We start from the raw sequence: 20,704 nt of genomic DNA, 5'->3' as shown, positions 1-20,704 counted from the left end.
ATTTAATTGTTAGTCACTAATTTTAAAGTATCCTACAGTTAAAATTACGGTTCGACATTTCCAGCCTCGTTAATGCGTTTGATGCGTTTTTTATTTTGATAGGTTGAAAATGCAAGCTCTAGTTCCGATCAGCTGAGCTTCAGCTGACAGCTGCAGCCTGGTTTGTTTACAATCTGTCAATTTGTTATCACACACCCACCGTATGGACGAGATGACCATCAACAGAAATTGTATTTATAATAAATTCATCTACACAAAGTCTAGCAAGGCTTAACAACAGCAATGCTTGATATGCTAAATCCATGTGTTTTAAAGTGTGTCAATAAAGTTACTGTATATTGAAGGAACATGGCAGCGTACGTGTTTCCCCCATTTGCGAGATGCTCATTGATATTTGAACCCTTTGGACATTTAATGACATTAAAGATCACTTGTCGCCAGATCTCAAGGACCACTTTCAACGGTATCTTGTACTTGATTGCTGTTTGCATGACATTTATAGACATTAACTGCTTTTGTCGTGCGTGTGTAACATTGCATCAGAGACACTATTTGTTTGCTCATGTTTCATTTGCTATTAAGGAGCACATTTATGATGATAGATATCAAATCTGCTTAAAATCGGAGAACTGGCAGTGATCCGTCGTGTTTGCAAACTTGTAGCCATTTTTTTGAATCGGAAAACAACATACCTGATGTCAGTGGGCGGGGCTTTGACCTTGCAAAGAATTCCAGCATATGTAATAGGGAGCAGGACCAATGCACAATGTAGTATCCATCAGCTGGTTTATGTTGAGGTTTCGTATTGGTTTTGCTATAAAAATAAATAAATAAATTTAGTCAAAAACAACCTAACATATCCCCAAGTTCATTCACAAAATCTGTTATTCACTTGGGTTAATATTCTTTATAATTGTCCTTTTTTTCAAGGTTACACTAGTTCTTCATCCTCGTCATCTTTCTCAAAGACTTCCACTGTTGATTCTGGCAACACAATCACCCAGTATGACCAACTGGTAAAATGTGGCTCTATGAGAGAAGATGTTCTGCAGAGGAGGGTTCTCCAGCAGTTGACTCGTCTACAAAATACACTCCAAAACTACAGTAATACTTCCTACCTGCCTCCCCTGAGATTAAATGCAAACTATGACAGACTTCCAAAAAGGACAGACCCTTGCATTACAGCCAGTGCTCCTGCTCATAAGGTAATAGTGCTATGAAAACTTTGAAAAATTCCTTATGTTGCACATTCAGTATAACATAAAAAACGAATGGGTGTTTGTTTCTAACTTTGTTGTGCCATGACATCTTTTCCCTTATTCAACTACAGAGCCTCTTTTACATTAAACATATGGAGAGACTTTGCATTGTAACATACTGTACTCCAGTTAAATCAGCATTTGTGGCCGAGGGGCGCAGGTCAAAGAGAGGGTAGGGGTCTGGGAAGCATTTTAGAGCGGTGTAATGTCGGGGATTGTTGTTGTTTTTAGGTCAGGGGAGATGACTGTCTAGTGTTCCGTGCTGGGATTTTTTGCTGGCACAGACGCACGAGGTTAGTGCAGAGATTTGGGAAGGCAGCCGGGGGCAGACCTCCCGCTGGGTATGTCCCAGCGCCCCTCTCACTCTCTCACCGTCCCCATGCAGTAATGAGAGAGGAGGGGGATCCCCATTATCTGGGCCATTCTTGTCCTTTTTGCTTTTGATTTGGGACTTTGACAAATACTTTGGTGTGAGGCTATCAACACCACCGCCACTACCCCCGCCCCTTTCTGTCTATGTGCACCTTATTTCTTCACCCCCCCCCCTCTCATTCTCTTTGGCTCTCACACACATTGACTGGACAATTACTCCTTTTTGAATCAGGTCATAACACTGTCCGTTTCAGTGTCTTTTCTCCCTGCCGCCATTGTTCTCGCTAACTGACCAAGTCTGTGAGGAGAGTACACTTGACTTCATATTGACCCAATGTGGCGTGGTTTTGCGGATGGTCGATTAACAATGGGCCATTGTCTCTGGAGAGCCACCCACAAGTCAGACCTGTACAATTTGACACCGTCGCTCCTCCGTGGGGTTTTTGGACGATGTAAAAAGAAGCATTTTTGAAAATGTCCCTCCTATGAACTTTTCCTACATGAGCCACTCTTCTCTCCCCGTCATATGCCGAAGTTGAGATGAGGCCATGATGCAATGCCAGACAGTCTTTCTGAGAGGACGGCCTTGTCTTTCTCCACTCTGCCATGGCAAAATGGCCTCCAGCCACAACTCGCTAGTAGCCAAGCCCACGGCAGCGGGCAACGTTGGGAAGTCAGGGAGAAGTCACAACACTGTTATGCCGCAGTGAACAGGAAGAGCTTGTTCCCGGTCCAGTGTTTCAATCCAGGCTTGGCTTGAGTCAGTGACTGAGTGAGGCAATATGAAGAGGGTAGGCAACATTTTTCATTTAGTTTTCAATCAGCTATTGTCCACATTTACCCAAGTCAAGTGCTTCTTGTGCAGTGGAGTGCTGTCGCCATGAAATAGTCACTAAATTAAAATTGAAGTGGACAATCCTCCCTGTTCAGACCTCATAATGTTGAAGCAATGTTATGTTGCCTGGTTACTGACAGGCCGGTATAGGTCGGAACCTGTTGAGTCAAATTTTTCTGAAAGGAACTTAGTGCAATGTAGGACAGTTCAAGACAGATAATTAGTTGTTCTAAAGTAGCTACGAAAGAAAAATATCTGAAGGGAAGATGCAAAATGCAACTTTTTGGCGGCATATGCATAGCAGGTGCATTACCAAGATTTCTTTTGGACACTAAAATCTGGAAAACTGGAAGAATGAAAAACATTCAAGGCCACTCCAATTGTGCTATTACATCTAATAAAAAGATCCAATTTGTTTATACCCAGTGTGAGTTGAGTTCATGTGTAGACTGATGACACTTGCATCTAATAGGCCGGACCTTCTTTCTTCATATTTGGCTTTACTCAGTATGCGCCGCTTGGTCTCATAGACGCCGATCTTTTTTTCCATTCTTTTTTTTTTTTTGAAGCAGGGACCTTTTGATGATAGGAGGCAGGCAGCACAATGACTTCCAGCAGCACCTCAATGCAACAGTACCGTATCACAATTAGCAGCGCTAAACAGGCTGCACACAGACAAGTCCAGTCCATCTCGTATGGAGCCTCATTCAGTCCTCTCCGTTTTGTCTGACAAATCCCCCCATTGTTCCACTGATGATGCTTTTCTTTCGTGGGAACCCTGGCTTGTCTTGTTGATTAGATCCCCTTTGTCTTCCTCCCCTGCAGTGGGCTAGTCTGGAGAATGTGAAACCTCAAACTGTAGTGGTGGCTTAATGCCTCACAATACTTTGTTTATGAATCAGCGCTTCGGGCCTCCGTACAGTGACGGATATAACAAAGTTTACGCGTGGGTCTCAAGGATATCTATATTGTTAAGGCCAATTTTAGGGTGTTACTTAGTATTGTGATTTTTTTTTTGCCCTCATATAGGAAGAAGATGCTCTTCCTCCACCACCGAAAGGCTTCTATATATATGGAGATGTTGGTAAAGATACATTCATGACATAATTTCTTTGGTGTATTTTTGTAATATGCAAAAATGGAGTGCAATTTCACATGAAAGAAAATGGAAACAAGTACTAAGTATTTGTAAAATTGAATAAGTCAACAGGTCATGTACTCAAAACAGGACATGTGCTTTGTTTAATGCCGTCCAAATGCTTCCTCAAACTACTATTATGTAAAGATGGAGTAACTTAAAAGTGTAGAAGACACCTACCTGACTGACGGCCAGTTGAGGCTGTAGTCTGCCTTCGCCTAAAGTCACTTCTGATAGGCTCCCGCAGCCTGCGGAAAAGCAGTGTTGAAAGGAACGAATGAATTATACTGTACATCAACTAATGATAAAGAAACAGAGATTATTCAGTGCAACCAACAACCAGAGATCATTTTTTTCTAAGAAAATGTGTACCTGACTGATGAACAATACTAAATGAACTAAAAACAGCTTGCCATATAGTCAACACTAGCATCCGGATCAGGATTGGTTAGGTATATGTCAAACCAGCTGAACTTTTCCTCACGTACTTTGAGTCACAATTGTGGCATTAAAGTTAATACAGCAACAATGCTATAAAACAGGAATTCAGGTCATCAACAGAGTTATGGAAATGATGTCAATGATGTACAATGTGCTTCTAATTGCCTACGAAACCAATGCAAATATTGCCTTTCCGTCTGTTTCTATCAATCAGGCACCGGGAAAACCATGCTCATGGATATGTTTTACTGCGGGGTGCAAAATAGCCAGAAAAAGAGGGTCCACTTCAACGGCTTCATGCTGGACATCCACAAAAGTTAGTGTTCTCCTCCCATCGCAATACGACAACAACAGAAGCTTTGACTCAAGTTAAATGGAAATGTTCCACCCCCCGATGCTTTAAATGCTATACTTATCTCCGTTGTGTGTTTACATTGTCAAAGCTTTGCCTTTAATTGTCCGCCATTATGCTCGCGCAGGTAAAATTACCGCTTTACGAGCGCAGGTGTGCTTTTTAAGACATTTTGCGCGCTGCTTTGAAGGGATCCATCGGAGGAAACAAAGCCTGCCGAGACGTCAGCTGGGCAACATGTTCACCTACGACCCCATATCGCCGGTTGCCATGGATATCGCCTCCGAAACCTGCCTCTTGTGTTTCGATGAGTTTCAGGTGAGTGACTCTTTTACTCAGTGTGTGAAGATCTAAGTTATTTCTACCACACTTGTGCGTAATTTTAAGACAATGTTGTGTTATGTTATTTGTGGTGGTAGAATGCTGGAATTCCTTAAAATTCTTTTGGAAACTTGCTGGGAAAAAAATGAAATGGAAATATTTTGTGTCTTCAAACTGTGCTTTGAAAGCAGATATTGTATAAAGCATTAAGTATAGATAAATGTGCGCATTAAGTATACATACATTTGTCCTGTGTGCTAGTATATAGAATGAAAAATTGCAAAAGGAAATAATTTGGGAGCTAAATAGGATTCTTACAATACAAACTGTAGTTTGAGTTTAGAGAAACCTACTGGATTAAATGTTATCAGTAGAATTGAAAACCTATAGTATTATCATTTTTGTTTTGTTTTGAAAAAACAAAGTTTGGAGCCCACTCCCCTCTTAGGCAACTGTAAATATAGCCAAAAAACAGGACTGGGGACACCTTGTGGTCTTATTTAATAAAACATACAGTGATGGGACTTCTAGCAGTGGAAAAAAAGTCAAAGCAGATAAAAGTTATAACCAGACGTAAATTCCTGCGAGCCACTTATTATAATTATAACAAAAAATACAATCATGTTACATAACTGCCTATGCATTTATCTTTTTGTTTTTCAATTTTTGACCAAAGTGAATTCAACAATGAGCCTTATTCTGCTTTAAAATACTAAACATTATCAAGAAGTTGTAATATTTTTTACCACGTTTAGACTATAGCATCATCTAATATGTTTTGTGGATTATTCTAATATCCGCCTCATTTTAAATGTATGCATAATGACCACATCATGCGTTATTATTGCTTTTAGAACTCGTATTGAACAAGAGTCAAGGAAATAGTGGGCAGCTTTCACAAGTCCCTTAAAAGGACATCAACTTTGGGTTTGACACCTGTCCTTTGTAATATGACTGAATCTTAATGACCAATCCGAGCAGCACAATGCCCATATTTCTCTGATATCATTACTGTAAGAGGCCGCAGGTCAAAGGTGACAGTAGGTGCGTTTGCGTTCTCTAATCACTGCACGTGCGACGATCAAGAGCTTTCACGGGCGCCCTTTCTTTCACGTTTTAAAGCCGCGCCGCTGTCTGCGCCCGCTGCTCATTGATTTGTTTTTGTTTTCACCCGTCGCCATGCAGCTTGGCTTGAATGCGGCGAGGGGAAACATGCAGACGTGCGCATTGTTTGGGACGCATAAACAAGAGGTTTCAAGGTTGGGGAGCATCAGTGGCGGCGTATACAGAAGTGAAAAGGGGGAAGTTTAGGGATGGATTTTCAGTTATATACCAATCAGCATCCTCCTCCACTCAGCCATGCAAATGAGGCTCTGGGTATCAGTCGCACTCTCCTGCTTCTTTAAGTGAGTGGAGCTAGAAAGCGACTGGCAGCAGCGGCGGGTCAGATGGATCTTATCCTCTTAAATGCTAATGACATTTCTCCATTCTCTTCATTAGCGCCGTGCCATTATCAGTAATTTGTAGCCCCCCGCCATGCTCCGCTCCCTCCTCTCTGCCGCTCCCCTAATGAATACTGGCCATTGAGACATCCGAGACAGGGAAGGGAAGAAGAGGAGTGTGAAGAAAATGATTGTGCATCATTGTCTCAGGGTCTCAGTCACTGCTTTAGAAATCGCCCGCCGGTTCTGTACGTGAAGAGGTATAACATCAAAAGAGTTACAGCGCCTCGCCGCGACCGCGCGGCCGCCGGAGTAATTGGATGCTCATTTAAATATTGGTATTGGCCGACGGAGATTGCCCCATTATTTTTTTTGTCTCCCACAAGTGCGAGACCGGGCCCCTCCACTTTTCTCATTCTCTGGGTATCCATTCTCTCCCCCTCGACCCCCTCGAGTCATTCAGCAATCAATATTGCCCCCCTCGTACTACACCCGTGTTGAGGGCGCATGAATAAACAAATCCAGGTTGTATAAAAGGTCATTTTTAAATGAGTCTTTTCAAATGAAAATAAAATACCGCGGTCGGAGAAAAACGCATCCAGGCTTGGCTTTCTGTTGTCATTAGGAGAGCACACAATATGAACGCACTCATTTGATGGCCCCCCCGGGCACCTCTCCTTTGCCAAATCCAGGCTTTAACACGCATGTTAATCAAGTTTTGGCAAAGGGAGTGGGTTTATTACACAAAATGCAGAACTCTCCTTGGTATTAAAGGGGGCATATGCTGCGTTTAAGGCCGATAGAAGTGCGGGTCAAAGAGAGGAAAGTGGAGAGGGTGGGATTTTTATTGAAGAATGGAGGGATTTGATTTTGAAACTTGACTCCAATTGCATTTTGTTTCTCCATGTATATATATATATATATATATATATATATATATATATATATATATATATATATATATATATATATATATATATATATATATATAACTAAATTGCTGTAATCAATGGTTGTGGATTATTTTGTCTTAAAGAAATTGTTTTTTTTTTTTAAGTGAGTAATAATAAATCGTATCACCTTATTTATTTTGTCTTAAATATTTTTTTTATTTTTTTTAGGTGAGTAATAATAAATCATATCACCTTATTTTGATTAAAGTACAGATTGTAGAAATCTTTCTGAGCACTCAACTCACTGCTGTGAGTTTTTGTACTCCTCAATATTGGCCCAAAATCATAACATTTTGATAGAAATGGGTTTAGTATTATATAAAATAAATGTAGAAGTTTATTTGGACAACTGATTTAAATAAAAAAGACTGAATACGTTCTTGAATGAATATTATCTCAAAGTGTTTCTTCCATTAACATTTTAAAGCTTGCATTCTTTTTGTTCCGATTTAAAATGATTTGTTGTGCTCTTTTTTAAGCACTCCTTTTCTAACAGCGGGTGGGGGGAATTTTCTATAGCCACTCCAGACCCAAAAAATAATTTTTCAGCAAAATCATGTATAGAAGTTGACCTCTTCAATCAGTCATCAGGCAGGTTATATCAACGGCCATAAAGATGTCTCTCTCTCGCCGTGTTTGTTCGGCAGAGGTGAAAAATAGAGACGAGGGGATTAAGAACAAAAGTGAGAGCGCTGCATCGCTGATTGAAAGGTCAGAGCCCTTCACATAATGGACGGCAACTCGCAAACGGCCTTGTTTCAGCGTTGTCATAGACCTTTGCTTGCGGTGAAAATAACGTGGAAGAAAAAGGCAGCACATAATTGAACGCTTATGTGGCATGGCAGTCTTGATGTGGCTTTGGAGTCTGCTACCTTCACTCCATTGATTAAATTGTGTCCACTGCCTTGTTCTTATCATCATGACCATTCACTGTGACTACAAGTGGTTCTGGTATACACGTGGAAGTCGCATTGTGATGACTATATGCAGACAAAAGCACGTCTGAGTGACAACGATGCAATGTGGAGTGTTGATGATTGGCTTTGACCCGTGTCGTGTGGAAAGTGAAGATGAATCGTGAATCAATTTGGGATATGTGGTCTTCTGTGGTCTCTCTAAATTAGGTGACGGACATTGCGGATGCCATGATCCTGAAGCAGCTTTTCTGGACGTTATTCAAGACCGGAGTGGTGGTCGTGGCCACGTCCAACAGACCGCCTGATGGTATGGGATATTTCATGTTTTTCTCTACATTTTTATTTGATTTTGCTTATATTCATTCAAAACCATAAAGACGAGTTAATATTCGCATTTGCTGATAACGTGCGGCTGTGGGTTTACTAAAAAAAATGTAACTCGCTGGCTGCCATTCACAATTACTTTAATTAGACATCTAGTGCTGTCAATGACAGCCAATAAGTTAAATACTATTATAACTACTATTTTTCTATTCATTTTAATTATGTTTAGTTTTTGGCAACATTGTATTTTTCAGAAATGTATTCATGATTATGAAAACAAATTAGTAGTCATTACTTTTACTAGTATTAGTGTTATATTTTCAGGCAATTTTTACAGTAAATATGAATATTAGTTTAATATATTAAATCGTAGGTCAAGATTATTGATATAGATCGAATTTATTTTGTATTTTTAAAGCAATAGGGTTCAATTGTTGTTTGTATAAGTTGAGTCAGGTTTATTCATGTAACTGCAAATAAACCAAAAATCCCAATAATAAATGAACATATTAATAACTAAGTTATAAGTTATAGCCATTTTAAATAAGCACATATGATATTCCCTGATTTAAACCACCTAATGGATGCGGAAAAACATTAAAAAGGAAAAAAAAAAGTTAGAAGCATCTTTTAAACACTACTTCATTTCACCTGTAATATATGCAGTCAATAAATTACACTTAACTAAGCGGTTTCTGAGTGGATACCAAATGCATGAAACACAATGTTCTAGATAGATACTCAACATCGCTGATATTTCCAAGCTACTAGGAACAAAGACACCAAACCTCACAAACTTAATAGAGAGCCTACTTGGTATTAATTGCGCTGTTAATGGAATACATGACAGCATACAGAGAAAACTGGACATGAAAGGCATACATTTGCCATCTTTATTGATGTGGAGATGGCACTATCAAAAGGCCCCTCCATGTGTTTGTTGACACGAGAGCACATAAAGAAGATTTCAATGTATTTTTTGGTTTTTTATACTAATGGAGACTCATAAAAGCGAGAAGGCTTGACCGTTTGAATTGTATCTTTGGTAGGGAAACTATCATGCTGCCCCCACGTTGCTTATTTTAAATGTATAAGGCCGATTGTGGTTGAAGATAAATTGCTTAGAAGATTGAGATTTAAAGACAAGAATTCCAAGTAGTATATTTACCTCATAGGCGTATCATTAAATCCTTCCTCATTAAAATTTGCTTCCTATTTGAGATACAAATGTCAACATCTTTTAAATAATGGATATTTTAAATCTGGCAATAAAAGGCGGAGACAGTAAAATGACTCACTAAATGATGAACTTAACAAAATAATACTGAATGTATTCACCCTTGATTGCCTGCCTAGTTATTTGTTTTATACAATTTAAAAAATTACAATTGTTTATAAATATATAATTTTTGTCTTTCCTGAAATGTATCAATCAAACGTGTCCTTTTCACAGTTAAAAATATCTGCTTATATCGGTAATAACTCCTACTTTAACATCTACTTTCGATCTACTTACGATCGACTTTCTTCTTGAAACCAGTGCAACATGGCGGAGTAAGAAAGTAAACAAGCGCTTCCTAATGAAGTCTTTTTTCTTGATGCCGATGCAATCCACAACTGTATAGAAGAGAGCCCGGTCCCATTGTAACGCGTTAAAGCCCAAACATCAACAACAACCAGTTGCATTGCATCCGCAGCTGGAGGGTTTAAGCCTCATCTCGCCCGTACGTACGCCGCGTCTTTGTCCCGGTTTGTGTGCCAATGGCGACCTGTTTTATCTGTGTATCAGGGATGCTACTTCAAATGTAATTTGTTTCAGCCGAGCTAATTGAAACCCCTATTCAGCCAGCCGCCGTGGATATTGTCCGCCCTGAAAAGGCGACAGTCCTTTCTCCCGCCACCATTGTTTGGGAATGTAATGAATTTTATGTTGCCGCCGCTCTGCCGGTAGAGAAATCCATTTTTTCTCCCCCCTGCTTTGGGCTCTTTTGTCATATCTCCCCAATCTCATCCTTCAGTTCATCAATAGCCACTTTATGTGCCAATCTGTGGCGGGGAATGACATTATTAGAAGGCTAAACAGCACCTCTAATACAGGCCCCTCCCCTCCTCTTTCAGATCTGTACAAAAACGGACTTCAGAGGGACACCTTTCTACCTTTCATCGACGTGCTGAAGGTAGAGACAAAGTCACATCTCGCTCTTGTGCTCGCTAATAAATTCATTTGTCCACAACACATGTGCGCACATGTGTGTATTGTGAGCTTCTCCTCAGTGGTTTTGATGTGTCTGCTTCCTGGCTGCCTCTCACACTGTCACAAAGCTGTCTTTGATCAGAGCGGGCTTAAGGCTTCGCCCAGAAAAAAGTACCAGACTAGCTAGGGGGGAAAAAAAAGAATAACAATAATAACCGAGAGCGAGGACGGCCGATATGATTGGCAAGAAGAGTGACTAAAGCTGATTACTTGCATTTCAAAAGTAAAAGTGGCTGACATCCATAGCGAATGATCTGCTTTGCAATTTAAGTAGCTCACGCCATTATCCCGCCGCGCATCCCAGATGAACGATGATGTGTTTTGGAGTGATCGTGACCATAAATTAGTTGCACAATGATTTGTTGTGATGCATTTTCCTACAGCTCAAGGCAGCATTCTTGCACGTTTTTGCTGCTATTTAGTGAAAAAGGCTTTTCTGGTATTGTGCCACTGATATTTTTCCCACCAGGCTGTGCTCTTCTAATCTATTTTCTACACTGTTGTCACATAGAATTGTAGCCTGGGAATGTTTTATTTCTTTGATTTAGTTGTTTCCTGGCTTCACTTGTTATATTTAAGAGTGTTACTTTCTCCTTGGCAGTAGGTAAATCGAAATATGTACCTAGGTCAATAAGTGTACGTCATCGAGTATTAATCCATGTTAACTCACTACAGAGGCATAATTACAAAAAATATTTGTCAAAATATCGCTTCAAGACCATAGATATAAAACAATGATATGTAAAATGGTGAGAAACCAGTAATTTAGGAGATACAAAACATTGCTGAATAATAATAAAAAACATGAAAAGCTAAAAAATTGAAGGATTTTAGGATTGAAATGGCAATTTTGACTATTTATGTAGATGAATCTAGGTGATCAACCGATTCATATTTAACCGATTATATTCACTTGCAGACACAAACTAACCTGTTTTGAATAGTCCCTTAGATAAAGTAAAAGATAACATTAAACATATATTAAAAAAAAAATACAATATAAGTTTTGTATTTTGAACCTCCGATACTTAATTGCTAATATAGCCCACAATAATAGAGCCCATTCTACAAACACTACCAGTTAAAAAAATACAAGAGCAACATAAAAACCAAGGTTAAGAATATTGCGAGATTGGGCATTATGTGGAAAAAAGTTAGCTTTTTTTGTTGATTGGCCAACCCTACTAGAAACAAACTTTTTTTTCTGATCAAATCCACCTTCCACAATCCAAAGTGACGGCTTCCAACCTGACTGCGATTTTCTATTCCCAACCATACCATGACAACATGAAGCGGCTTTAAATCTCCCACTCCATCAAACTGATAGTCCACATGCTCCCCACCCGGCCACCAAGCATCACCCCTTGCCCCCTTTAATCCACCCTCATCACGGTCTTGAATGCCTGTTGTCCCTCTCTGCCCCGCAGTACCTCCTGTCTTTCAGACTTCCATGTTTCCTTTTGTGAGGCCATCTGGTTTTTGGGGTCGAGGCCTTTTTCGGCAACTATGCGTCGCCCTCTATACCAGTCTGCTGCAAAGAGTTAAAGCGTGTTTTTAACAGGGTCACCTCGCTAACTAGCTGACCCTCAATGGATTGAATTAATGCTCACTGGGACCGAGGCGGCGGGCCCTCCCCCTCGATGCAACTCACACTTGTATGTGCGTGCCTGATTGTGTTTCAATAGGTGGCGAGAGAGTGAATGATGGTGTTAAAGGTTTTTTTTTTGGGTGGTGGTGGTGGGGGGTGTTTTAGGGTTGAAATAGCCACTGACATTTCCACCCTGTCACCTGGGCTGAAGTGAAAGAGGTTAATCCAGTGCTTCTGTCTGCTTGGGTTGACGTCTTTATTTAACTATTGACTCCTGATTAGATAAAACCGCCTTTTCTCTCGTTTCCTCTGCAACGTCACGACACTGGGGACCACTACCCAGATTTTTGTGGGTTTGGAAATTTCTTAGTGAAGTTGACTGAATCCAAAATGACTTGAAAATGGTAATAATTTCAAACGGTGTAAAATCAAGTCGTTTAAAATATGTTCTAAAGCACACTCATTTAATGGCCTATTTGCTATTTTATGATCATGACTTGAACATAACTAATGAAATTATGTACTGTTCCAAATAACGGTGCGCATAATAATTTTAATTATTAACTCATTCAAATAACAGATTTTGTGAGAAAGCAAAAAATATCATGAAAAATAAATTGTTTTGTAAAGGTTAGTTATTATTAGTCAAGAGAGACAGTATGCCATTAAACACTTGCTCCAAAGAACATTATCTACATTTCAATAAATTAGAATATTATCAATCTGTAAATTATCCTTGGCCACCTATGATTTTAGCATTTTTTAAAATTATTTTTTTTTAATTCGACTGCTATAACTTAAAATTCTCTGACTTTTGACTATATTTCTTCCTTCTCCAATCACTTGAACACTATTTCTTCAAAACGATCATTTCTATCGAGTTGTTTAGTCCGTCCCTCCAAGGAATAGCGTCCAAATGTGTAAAATCCATAGTTTAAAGGCTTTTTTCTAAATGGACACTGGCAGTAACGTAACTAAGACGGACTCCCTTTCAAACTGTCCTCCCTCTCCACTCCACTTTTCATTGCCCATCCTCATGCTAACCTTTTATCCTGCTCTTTATGCTGTGACTACCCTGTTCTGTTTGCTTCTGTTACTCCTTCAAGGTCAGGCCTCGGTATTTTGTAGCACACAATGTGTCTTTTTTAGGGTTGTAGCTCATAGCGTGTGTGTATGTGTGCGCACGTGTATGTGTGTGTATGTGTGTAAAGAGGCTACATAACAACAACCCTGAAGCTACTTTTAATTTTAAGCACGTCTGGGCTTACTGTTGTTTTTAAAGTTTTTAGTCATTTTTTGTATTCTCTATTTTTATGATTCTATTGTTAACGATGTCTGCAATAGAGAAATAATATATAAAGAAGCAAAGTAAAGCCCTCGAGCGAAGACCTTGGATAGAAGGACTGCCCGTGAAGAGGCAGCCGCTTGCCAGTTCAAATCAAACAATCGTTGATATTTTGGATGACTGACATTGTCTCCGAGTTCATTTAATAACGGGGCAGTGACACACTGTGTGCTTCTGCCAGGCTTTCAGATCAGGGTCTCGAACGAGTACCAAATAATGGATGAAGGTGAATCAATCGTACTCTTGGAGTGTGAGGATGGTATCCACTTCATCTAATTGATTAAGTTACCTTGGTTCGGTTTTTTCCCTTCACTGTGCACACTTATGTTTTTTTTTAGGTTTTATGTTTACTCCATCAAGCGGTTCGTCATCTTGTGAAAGCACTATTTATTTGATAATTCTTTCTTGATGTATTTAGATAATGATGCGAGTTTTATCCCAACCCTGTTACTTTTTTGGCCTGTGATACCGTTTTTCAATGCATGTTCAGTCAGTTCTAGTTCAGAACAAAAGTTAATAAGAAAGACTTAGACAGCTTTCTGCTTCAAATTTGGGCTGTTGTCGCTATTATCACTGGGTTGTTGTAAGGTGATCACATTAATTCTAGTTTTAATTGATTTCAGGTAGTTTCAAAACTGCCTACGCTAAGATATGTTTTTTTTTATTTCTCCGTCGGCATCAAATTTCCAGGTTTTAAAATATTTAAGAGTTCTTAAGAGTTTAAGAGTTCAACTCTGGCATGTGCTCCACCAATGGAACATAACGTGGGAGCGACTGAGTTTAAAAAATAAAAATAAAATAAAAAGCGGAGCCCCTGCTGGCCAGGTGCAGGCAGCACATCCAGCCTTATTGACTGTTTTCTCCCTTTTATTTTTGAGGGGTTTGCTTTTGGGCCTCGCCGCTGCGCAAAAGCCGTTTGAGACTGGGGGGTCTCGCAGGGGTCCCCGATCCCGAAAGGTGTGGCCTATACGCTTCAATAGATGTTTCCCCAAGAGGGGCAGCCAGAGGCAGGAGGAGGTTGTGAGAACGACCCCGCAGAACAAACCGCGGCTGGCCCAAGGCGGTCACTTTTTAAGGGAATAGATCATTAGGTGTAATTAGGGTGTTCGCATTGTCACCAAGACCCCCCACCCCTCCCTCCAACTGCGTAAGAATGAATAAAATCACTAGATAGCGCCCCGCCTCCCCACTCACTCTCACACACTGCAGTAGTTAGTGAAAACACTTTGATGTCACAAGAGTCGTCCAGAACTCGCCAGCATAAAGGCAGTGTTTTAAGCTTTTTCTCTCTCGACCCCTTCTATCCCTACCTCCCTTCTTTTCTTTCCGTGCCTGCACACAAGGCTGTAAGACACACACGCTTGAATGAGCGACAGAACCCCCTCCTCCGTACCCCACCTCCAAGACCCTAACCACCTCGCCCGCGCCGCCCTTCCTCTTTCACTCCCTCATCTCTTTTTCAGCCTTCCCACCCCACATTTCTTTGAGGCCTGGTCAATTCTCTTCTGGCTAAACACAAAAAAAGAAGCATCTAATGTTTTCTGCTCCCGGGTAATGAGGGAGTGGACCTCATCAGAGCCCAATAGTCAGCTATCCTTGGCTTTTGTTGTCGCTCAATGGCACGGCGCTCTTTCAAAGACTCAAAAGCAACTTTTGGAGGAGTAAAAGATGGGGAAAAGAGCCGACGGATATAGAAGCAGCAGGCACACCGACAATAGGAAAAAAAAGCCACTTTAGGAAATATATATATATATTTATATCGGTATTACATCAAAATATTACCTATGGACATGTGAATGTATAGTTGAGAATGCAAGTGTTACAAGTGCCACTTTGTAATATTGTGAGAAAAGAAGGGAGGGAACGGCAAATTGTTTGACGCATGGTATTTTAAAAAAATAAATTAGGAAGGGGGTGGATTAATGTTATCCTACTACAGGGAAATGTAGTTTTTGTAAATATTCTTTTATTTTAAAATATTACTGTCAAGGTTCAAATGTAAACAAGGTAATTATGGGACAAGCTAAAATGTATGATGTGTTTTTTATGACAGTTGTTTTAGTGTAACTTTATTCTTGGGTTTAAACTTTTGCTGTCTTATTTTAGGACTCTATTGTACTTTAGGATTATAGTATTAAAACAACAAAGTTTATGTGATTGCAGTCCATCTTGAAATTACTTTTGCAGGACTACAAAAATGCACTTAAGTTAATGGTTTGTGGGGGAAAAAACAACATTTTTACAACCTCCATCAAAATGGATTGGATGTCTTGCGCAGTTCGGCAGCCAATGAGTTGTTAAGGACGTGACCTGAAATCACCCCAAAATGAATAAGCAGTTACTGAAAAACTACATGAAGTCAGCCATGGGAGAGAGAGCAGAGCAGAGCATCCCCGTGCAGTATCTCCAGAAATGACATCTTCTTGTAACTTGATGAAGTTAACTTATGCTTAAATGTATAACACATGGTTCGTTTGAACGTAAAAGTTAAGACCGGCAAGAAAGCATAGAGGTGGGAGTTTGTGCCAAGGAGACGGCGACATGTAGGCGGATTAAATCTTGGAGGCTGTGACAAAGCCCTCGAGATGGATAATCAAGTAATGACCCGTACGGCCTCAGCCTCATTTGATTATAAATAACCTATGGAATCATCTCCGCTGATTGGGTTTCTGCTCCCTTGTTCTTAGCGCGCCATTATTAGCGCATCTTTGAGGTTAGTTCATAAAGGGAGGCCGAAGACAATAGCGCTCATTCCGTGGCTGGCGAGGGTGACGTCTACCTACCGATTCCCCCACCGCTGTTTAGCCATTGGCGGGGTCAAGTCAGGTTGATGAAATGACACGTCCCTTTTGTGTCAGGCTGTTATTAAGCCAATTGGCTCCGAGCGGATGCGCTGATCAAAAGTTGACAGCGGAGAAGAAAGGAGTATTTCCGTCCTCTTGCTTTATGATGATTGCTAATTATCCCATGGCTTAAGGGGGCCAGTGGCAGAAATTCGCTGATTTCCTAATGCGTCTTTGATGGGACCGAAGCATAATTCCTGTCTTTTCTTGGGGATGAATAGTGGAGATGATGATTACAGTTTGAGCTGTCCTCCCTAACATGAATCCTGTTGACATTGCGCACTGGTTGGGAAAGTTTGAACCGCATCATACAGGTTCAGAACTTTGCATGGAGGCACAAAAAAGTAGATGTTGTAGCTACTGCTGTAAAAATCCTTCCATCTCTGCTAGTTGTTATTTTGAGGGGATTTTAACTCAGTGGTGTCTCTTAACGTGATCATATACAAAAGTGTTTTAAACATTCTGCCTTTGGAGTTTACACAATTTAACCAATGGACTAAAGCAATTTTGTAGTTTATTACTGAACGTCACTCAAAACTATGGTGACAAGGTTCTAAAACTTTGGTCACCTTTCTTTTTCTAATTTAATTTATAACTTAATGCCATATTATATCTATTGTTTCTATGTAAAATTAGAAATGAATTTTCTGTATGTGTACAGGAATACTGCCAGCCTATCTGCCTTGACTCTGGTGTGGACTACAGAAGGCTACACAGGACTGGAGCAGGGAAACTCTACTTTCTGTATGAAAAAATAACTTATTATTTGCCAAACCATTTATATTGTCACACACAAATTATGATATTGTACTTACTCTTAACTAATTGGCTGCCATTGACCGCGCTAGACGTCCAATTCACTATGGCGGGGAGGAGCGACCGAATGCACTGAAACATTTTTAACATTTAAGGAATTGGACATCTACTCCCATCAATTGCATTCAGGGATTTAAAGAAATTTAGTTGGGGGGTTTAACCAGTGTGTATTTCTGTTTTTATTGAATTTAATTTCATTAATAGATTTTATTAACCTTGTATTCAATTATAAATGTATTTAGAATGATAAAAACGTACATATAAAATGTACAGTAATGATTAATAATTATTCATTTCAATGACTAAAATTAGTCACTTTCCTGATAAAGGTTTAAATGGTCTTTTAAAATGTTTGCAAAAATATCCAATTCTAAAAATACAGGTTTTAAAAAGGTTTGCCAAGATGTTTTATGTCCATAGCACATAGAACCGAAAGTGAGGAAGAATTGAGGATGATAAAGTCTCCATTGTGGAAAGTGGAGTCAATAGAATGTGACAAAATGGCCAAGCATTAAAAGCTAATTTTCTCTGTTATGAACACACGCGCTCTCAAGCGCTCTCTTCTATTCACTATATGTAAATAGAGTGCATCACTCACTGTTTAATAATGCAAATACACATACACACACACACCTCATTTGGATCTTCATTCACAGGCTAATGCTTGTGTTTAGTGAGGAACATCCTGTTTTTTTCTACTCGTGGAATAAAAAGCTAAGTAGCTTCCTCTCCACTGTGCTCCTCACTGCTTATGTTTGATGTTGCCACTTCAGCACTATTAATTTCATATTCCATCAGCTCTTTATTGCCTCATGCAGGACAGAAGAGCCTGACGGAGATGCTGTCATGAATGCCATGTTTGATGAGCTGGCTTTTGGGCAAAATAGCAGTAAGGACTCTATCGTACAAGTTGGTTACTACATTCTATCAGGGGTAAATAGGGTGTAAATGTCCCTTTTTAATAGCAGCTTTAGAATGTATTGTGCTAAGTGATCATATTAATACTAAAGTTGATGTTGAGTCAAATACAGGGGGGTGAAATTGTTTTGCCTAAAATAAATAATTCCAGCGTCGACCTCCAAATAATGTTGCATTTGTAATGTCGACAAGGCAAAACTACTTGATAATATTGCATTTCATTAATATCGAAAATAATTCTAAGTTCCCCATTGGGAGTTATTTTCAGTAAGACACAATAGTATTAGTTTTTCTTTGACGAGGATGAAGAATATATATATATATATATATATATGAGTGCCCGTATTATTTACATGTGTTCCCTGCACTATGTATACGAAAAATAATTGTTGCTTAAAGTATATGACATGTAACAATTGACATGGTGGTGTGTTTGGATAGTTGTAGGTCCTCGAGTACTCACTGTGTTGGGCAGGGAAGTGACGCTTGAGAAGACCTGCGGCTCTGTTGCAGACTGTACTTTTCACGAGCTGTGTGGCAGAGTAAGTGATGCAATGGTTATTTTTCTACACACATACCCAACAGCATTTACTCTACAGTGTATGGTGTAAAGTTTACAGCATAAGAATACAGTATAAATTGGATTTTTTAACATTTACAGTAAGATGTGTGTTGAATTCATACATTGCCCACAGTAACAGAAAACAAATCTTTTTTTCCCCTCAAGTAGTTGCTTCAAAATAAACAGTTTGTAGTTATTTTTTGAAGAAATGTTCCCTATTAAGCGTTTGTAACACTCAGGTTTGCACACACAAGTGAAAACAACAAAATCAGTGCACCGACATTAAGAACTTTTAGTAACTCCCCGCAATTAATTGGGATACAGTTTCTAAGTAAGCAAATGAAACTTTTGAAATCATTTATTCCCAACTCGTTTGCCTTCATGAAATAGCCCGCCAATGCAAAGCAAAGTTAACAGAAGAAAATCTCCCACTTTACCTGGCAAACAACACATCGAGGTCTCTTATTGACAATATCCACTTACTACTCATCCCAATTGCTCACTGAACGCGCACCTCCTTACGTGTGTATTGTGTCAGACTCTCCCCTCCGTCGCCGGCCAATTTTCTGCTCAATGTCAAAAAGCAATTCTATTGACGTTGTGTTGAATAGTTAGGCCAGGTTTTGTGTGCGTTGTGTGCCTGTCATTCACTCTTGATAAATGTCTTGTGTCCTTTCCTTTGAACAGTTGCCTTGAATGGCAATGCAGGAAAAATAAAAATAAAAAAAACATAAGAATTATGGAGCTTTTTGCATTGAACATTGTCTAATGTAAAATAGCTCCAATACACATCTTATGGTGCAATAGAATCATTGTGTCTTTTTTTCCTCTCCAGATTTGCAGTGTAAAAGGCCACAAAACATGCATTCTATACATGTTGTTTTTTTCCAGGCTCTTGGCACCAGCGACTACCTGGAAATGGCGCGGCACTTCCACACAATATTTATCCGCCGCGTTCCAAAGCTGACACAACGCACGAAGGACCAAGTCAGGCGTTTCACCGTGCTTATCGATAACTTCTACGACAACAAGGTATCCCGGCTTTTCAAGCATTGCTACAATGCTCAAATACAAAGAAATGTATAGCAAGCACATATAAATAACTATCAATGAAAAGAGATAACTTTTTGTCTTATTGCTTCAGGTCAGAGTGGTAATACAGGCTGCAGCTCCATTAGACCAGCTGTTTGCCCACACTGGAGTAGATGATGAGCGTGACCAACAACTTCTGGACGACTTGGGCCTCAACGAGGTACAAGCACGATCCGACATATTCAGTAGAAGCAAAGCTACTGAGTGTCTTTGTAAACAGCTCTTATTTCTTGTAATGTCCATAGCTCTTTTCAAATCATCTAATATTTTTTTGTAACCCTTTGTTCAGGAGGATGGGAGGAATCTGGCTCTTTTTACAGCTGAAGAGGAACTATTTGCCTTTAAGAGGACTGTTTCCAGGCTAACGGAGATGCAGACTGATGCTTATTGGATGGCGGGAGGTCACAGAATTACCAACAAACACTGCAAAGCATTTTCTCAAAACACTACTTGATTGAAATTTTTATAATCAGTGCTGGTAAAAATGGTTATCATTATGGATCTGCTCCACTTAACACAACGTGATACCTCATTTCCCTTGAGATGACTTTTGTTGTGGATTTGCTATATGTAAATAAATGTGACTTGGCCTCTTTACTACTGTTATGGCATTTATTTTTTAAAATTTTAACGAAAGGAGGGTTACTGCAGTCTTTTTGCAAATAAATGTTATCCAAAAATGGTAACTAGGAGTCCCACACTGAAAAATAAAAATGATAGATGCATTATAAGCACAGTTGTTGGCTGCTGCTCTCTAGTGGAGAAGGGGGAAGAGAAGGAAATATAACTAAGACTGACTAAACATTGCATACCACATAACCCAATACAGCCTATATTTTACATCTCATATAACATCTTACTTTGGAGCAACACTATAAAGACTGACAAATAAAAGATGAAATCTATTCGCAAGAGGGACGGATTACAGGACA

General features: G+C 39.6%; 1 protein-coding gene and 1 long non-coding RNA gene across 3 annotated transcripts; one reads left to right on the top strand and one right to left on the bottom strand.

The window, feature by feature from the left end:
• Positions 1 to 349: 349 nt before the first annotated feature.
• On the top strand, positions 350 to 20,369 carry afg1lb (AFG1 like ATPase b). 2 transcript variants are annotated; one of them, XM_077587066.1, is made up of 13 exons: positions 350 to 463; positions 931 to 1,205; positions 3,496 to 3,550; positions 4,260 to 4,361; positions 4,588 to 4,715; positions 8,238 to 8,337; positions 10,473 to 10,531; positions 17,046 to 17,128; positions 18,019 to 18,089; positions 18,566 to 18,660; positions 19,572 to 19,712; positions 19,825 to 19,932; positions 20,062 to 20,369. In XM_077587066.1, the coding sequence occupies exons 1-13, from the start codon at positions 415 to 417 to the stop codon at positions 20,224 to 20,226; spliced, it is 1,431 nt and encodes a 476-aa protein (XP_077443192.1). In that variant the 5' UTR covers positions 350 to 414; the 3' UTR covers positions 20,227 to 20,369. The 2 variants fall into 2 exon arrangements, with proteins under 2 accessions (XP_077443192.1, XP_077443191.1); XM_077587065.1 differs by having other exon boundaries at positions 18,560 to 18,660.
• Positions 693 to 18,743, bottom strand: LOC144064474 (uncharacterized). Its single transcript, XR_013296804.1, has 3 exons — positions 18,582 to 18,743; positions 3,785 to 3,852; positions 693 to 814 (listed from the first exon to the last, which is right to left on the bottom strand). It is a non-coding gene; the product is annotated as an uncharacterized LOC144064474 (long non-coding RNA).
• Positions 20,370 to 20,704: the final 335 nt, after the last annotated feature.

This window comes from Stigmatopora argus, chromosome 19, assembly GCF_051989625.1.
Source record: "Stigmatopora argus isolate UIUO_Sarg chromosome 19, RoL_Sarg_1.0, whole genome shotgun sequence".
Lineage (NCBI taxonomy): Eukaryota > Metazoa > Chordata > Actinopteri > Syngnathiformes > Syngnathidae > Stigmatopora > Stigmatopora argus.
The sequence above is the reverse complement of the archived record's forward strand: the minus strand, read 5'-3'. Positions and strand labels throughout refer to the sequence as shown.

Excerpts from the sequence above, each read along its gene's own strand:
- afg1lb (XM_077587065.1), top strand. The coding sequence starts at position 415 with ATGACATTAAAGATCACTTGTCGCCAGATCTCAAGGACCACTTTCAAC. Across the intron at positions 18,090-18,559 it reads GGCTTTTGGGCAAAATAGCA|TTGTAGGTCCTCGAGTACTC; the intron begins GTAAGGACTCTA and ends GTGTTTGGATAG. Across the intron at positions 18,661-19,571 it reads TTCACGAGCTGTGTGGCAGA|GCTCTTGGCACCAGCGACTA; the intron begins GTAAGTGATGCA and ends GTTTTTTTCCAG.